The sequence below is a fragment of the Acyrthosiphon pisum genome, chromosome A1 (genome assembly GCF_005508785.2).
Source record: "Acyrthosiphon pisum isolate AL4f chromosome A1, pea_aphid_22Mar2018_4r6ur, whole genome shotgun sequence".
NCBI lineage: Eukaryota > Metazoa > Arthropoda > Insecta > Hemiptera > Aphididae > Acyrthosiphon > Acyrthosiphon pisum.
Genome location: NC_042494.1, coordinates 88,379,278 through 88,383,609, shown reverse-complemented (window position 1 = coordinate 88,383,609; position 4,332 = coordinate 88,379,278). Strand labels below are relative to the sequence as shown.

Genomic DNA, 4,332 nt, shown 5'->3' with positions numbered 1-4,332 from the left:
TATTTTTGTTATCTTCGGTCGAAGCTAGTAAAAATCCTTGGTGTTATTATTTAGTTTTGGCGGTTCAATCGTTGTCTCTGATCATTGATTTCTAGTTGCAAAATAAAATAGCTACTACCTAAGTTGTATAACATTTTACTTTTTAGTCAAATAAAAATTATTTTTTACATATGGAATCGCGAAGGGCATTCAGAGAACACCCATCCACTAAACTGTGTATGTTTTTTTATGAGTAAAGTGGCCAATTCTGACAACTTAAAATAATTGCAACTTGACAAATATAGTAAAAGACTTCCTAATCATTGAATAAAATTAATAAATGACGTAACTAATTACATAAAATAATAAATAAACTAATTAATGTTTATAATAAATGTGCTAATTTAATCATTTAATTGTTCTTTTTTTATTGCCTTATAATTGTTTTATTATACAATTTAATTTTTGGGATTATGATTCTATTGCAATTATATTGCAATAAAATTAGTCAAGTTATGGTTTATAACTTATACGGTCCTATGAAAACTTCCTACAATAGGTACTCTGGAGTATACTGAAATTCTCATTTTACCGATGAAAGTTAATACTTATTTTAGTGTTCTATTTAATTGTATCCACCTATCCTAGATCTGTTCTTATAATTATTTGGATGTTTGCATGCAAAAAATTGAACGTCCCTATATTGACTAAACTACTGAATTCTGGTAAATATGGCGCAAAAATGCTGCGTATCTCGTTTTGGATTGAAAAATGTCAATGAACTTAGGATGTTCAAGTAAATTACAATATTTAGGTATACACTACAGTGATCAAATTATACAAAGAGGGAATGATTTAATCGCCCACTGTCCCACTCTCTTGGCGGGAGTGACATAATAATATTATGTTATCATTTTGTGTCTTGATCTGACAAGTGACAAGTTAACAGTGTTCAGACGGAACTTTTCGTTTAAAGACGTCGCGTTTTATTCACTAGCTACAGCAGTCAACGGATTTGTAATATTCAACGGAACATATTATATATAGTATAAATATATTATACTTAATATTTACGTATATTTCTAAAATGCAGGTATAGTTTTTAAGTTTTAAATTTTAAATTGTTTTAAACGTGTTGTAATTACTCAAAAGGTATTACGTATACGAAACATTACTAAAGTTTTTCATACCTACTTTTATCTAGTTTTATACTTTTCAGAAAATTCGTTTCAAAGTAATTAATTCCTGCATATAAATAAACACGGAAGTGACCATTAATCAACTACCGATATGAAATTAAATTCCTGAAGAAAAGGGAAAGCTCTCCACAATGGTATTTGCAGGTAACGTACATAAACCAAAAAACGTACACTTATTTACTTATTTAATAGGAACGTATACCTATTCGTATCAATAACGTGGTTTTTGAGCAGTAAACGTCAACCATTTATGATATTCCATTATCATATTTACAACTTTTGAAGTTAATAGTAATTCTATGAATTCAACAGGTGTGCAAATTGGTAATATTTTCTCTGATTTCTTGAGTGGTTTAATCATAAAATACATACCTGGTGGTTGGCCAAACGTCTTTTACATCTTCGGCATAACCTCGTTGATTTGGTTTGTGCTCTGGTGGATGTTTGTTTACGACGACCCTAGTTCTCATCCGTTCATATCGAAAGTTGAACGCGACTACTTAAAAGAGTTGATCGGAAGTCTCGAAAGGCAAAAGATAAGCGAGACGTTATAATTAACTCCCGTTTATCATAAATCTCTTCAAAAAATATGCTCAGGCAAAATGTGAATCATTATTTAATATTTAAATTGGATGCAACAGGACTTGGCCCCCACGCCATGGATAACTATATTAACGTCGTGGGCAGTATGGGCACTAATTATTGTTGAAGCAGGTCATGACTGGGGTGCATATACAATTATCACCGATCTGCCCAAATATATGAATGACGTCTTACATTTTTCTCTTAGTGAGGTTAGTTTAATCAACACCTAAGATTTTTAATGGGTAATATTTAAAACGTTTCCTTTTATAGAACGGATTATTATCGTCCTTCCCATACATCGCCAAATGGGTTACGTCGATCTTAGTTAGCATATTAGCCGACTGGCTGTTAACCAAACGACTAATGAGTGTCACTGCGGTTAGAAAAAGTTTTGCCATTATATAGGTGATGTTTAATTTAAAAACATCACTCTTAAAAATTACGGTAACTGAAAAATAATATTATGATTTCAGGAAATGTCGGGCCTGGTATTGGTGTAATGTGTGCTTCGTTTGTCGGATGTGACAAAATTATAGCAACTCTGTGTTTTACTTTGGGTTTGGCACTAATGGGATTCTGTTATCCCAGCATCCGTGTCAATTCACTTGACTTGTCACCCAATTACGCTCCAACTATAATGGCACTAGTCAACGGTATTGGTTGTTTATCAGGAATGGCTACTCCTTACATCGCTGGAATTCTGACACAAAATGTAAGTTGATGGGATATTTTTTCAGATTTATTACTTACACTTTGGTAAGTATCATCGTCTCATTCTATCTATCTTTAAATTTAAACATGAATGTATGTTAGGAAGGGTTACATTGACATGGAAACGATCGAAACAATAGGCACCATATTGTGCGCTCATATTTTTTAGGATCGGCAAGTGTTCATAATTTCGTTTATAAATATGTATATATTTATATTAAATTATAATAAATTATATAATTATCAAATTATATTTAAATCAATTAAATACAACTGAAAAGTAAGTTTATTGTATTTCAAATGTTTTTAATCTGTAGAAAATATATATAGATTTTAGTTTAATTAGTTCTTCATTTAGCGTTTTCTACTAATATTGGTAATAATATTATAGTTAATGAAAATATTTTGTTCACAGTAAATATAAAAGAATTTACCATGGTATTTTAAGGTAAACTCTTATAATAATAATGAATTAAAAATTAATTTATTCGTTTAGTAAAATAAATACGAGTAGTATTTGAATTTCATTTTTACCTTTGGTGACCACCAACTGACATTAAAATTTATTGCATGTCTAACATATAGGCTTCCTATAGTATTGATATATTGTTTCTTAAATTTGTACCCAAATACTTGATGTGAATAAATGCCTAATAATTTATTACTTTTTTGATTTTTCAGAGAACTGTGTTAGAGTGGCGTCTTGTGTTTTGGATTATGATGGCAGTTATGACAGTATCATCTTTGGTGTATGCGATATATGGATCTGGCGAATTGCAACCCTGGGATAACTTACAACCTTATTATCTAAAAGAAAACAAAAAATCAAAGAGGGGATTACCTATTTACACAAATCGTGATAGTGTGATACTATCATAGATATATAATATTATACTTTAGAAGTTTCAAGTACCCACGAATAATACTATACAATCATAATAATTAAAATAGTTATTCTAGGTTTTATAATATGTAATTTCGTCTAAATTTGAAATTAAAATGACTATAAAAATAAACTGTGCTTATGTATTTTTTAGATTTTTTGGTTACAGAATTAACTACTTACATGGAATCTTGTTTTAAATTTTCAAGCCTTAGATATAAAAGTTGAACATTTTTTATAAATTATTAACTACAAAATAATTATTCAATTTTAAATTTCATACATTTTGTCAAAATTCGATCTTTAAATGCTTATAAAAAAAAATTATGCCTATGTATTTTTAATATTTTTCAACTACTATTTTAAAAATATATCAGGAGCCTTGTATTAAATTTTTACACTTTTTGACCCAACAGATTAAACTTTATTGATATTTATAGAAAAAAAAAACTAAAAAAATTTAAAACTGACATTGTCCTTAAACAGCTCAAAAAGTGTCAAATTATTTTAAAAATTGTATCGTGTATAGAAAATGCTAATATAAACATTCAGTGAAATTTTCAAGCATCTACAGTCATTCGTTTTTTAATTACAACAGAATAAGAAAATAGTTACATGAGAAATTGAGTGAATATCAAATGTTGTAAAAATATGAATTTCAAACAATTATAAAAATTTAATTTGAGTTTCTTATAGACATTTTTTTTTGATAAAGGTAGATTATCCTATAAAGAATCTTGTATTACATTTTAAAATCTTAGTTCTAAAAAGAAAATTTTTTACGAATTATTAACTCAAAATAATTTGCTAATTTTCGTGATTTTTACATATTTTGTCAATTTTTGAACTTTAAATGCTAATTAAAAAAATTGTGACTAAGGATTTTTAATATTTTTTAAATGTCATTGTAACAATATAGTAGGAGCCTTGTATTAAATTTTCAAGTATTTTTACTCAACAAATAATGTTTTATTG

The 4,332-nt window shown here is 28.1% G+C and overlaps 1 protein-coding gene, 1 long non-coding RNA gene and 1 pseudogene across 2 annotated transcripts in view; 2 read left to right on the top strand and 1 right to left on the bottom strand.

Annotated features, from left to right (window-relative positions):
• Window positions 1-671: 671 nt before the first annotated feature.
• Window positions 672-3,417, top strand: LOC100161562 (uncharacterized transporter slc-17.2-like). The gene is made up of 3 exons (XM_029487716.1): window positions 672-1,322; window positions 2,237-2,475; window positions 3,156-3,417. The coding sequence occupies exons 1-3, from the start codon at window positions 1,310-1,312 to the stop codon at window positions 3,351-3,353; spliced, it is 450 nt and encodes a 149-aa protein (XP_029343576.1). The 5' UTR covers window positions 672-1,309; the 3' UTR covers window positions 3,354-3,417.
• LOC115033780 lies at window positions 1,318-2,287 on the top strand (annotated as a pseudogene).
• LOC107883986 overlaps window positions 2,805-4,332 on the bottom strand; it is a 3,506-nt gene continuing 1,978 nt past the window's right edge. The window contains exon 3 of the long non-coding RNA XR_001679631.2: window positions 2,805-3,281. This is a non-coding gene — a long non-coding RNA (uncharacterized LOC107883986). The remainder of the gene's footprint in view (window positions 3,282-4,332) is intronic.

What these genes read in the sequence shown, in the direction of transcription:
- LOC100161562 (XM_029487716.1), top strand. An exon ending in CTGGAATTCTGACACAAAAT is followed by an intron (nt 2,476 to 3,155) that starts GTAAGTTGATGG and finishes TTGATTTTTCAG; the next exon opens with AGAACTGTGTTAGAGTGGCG.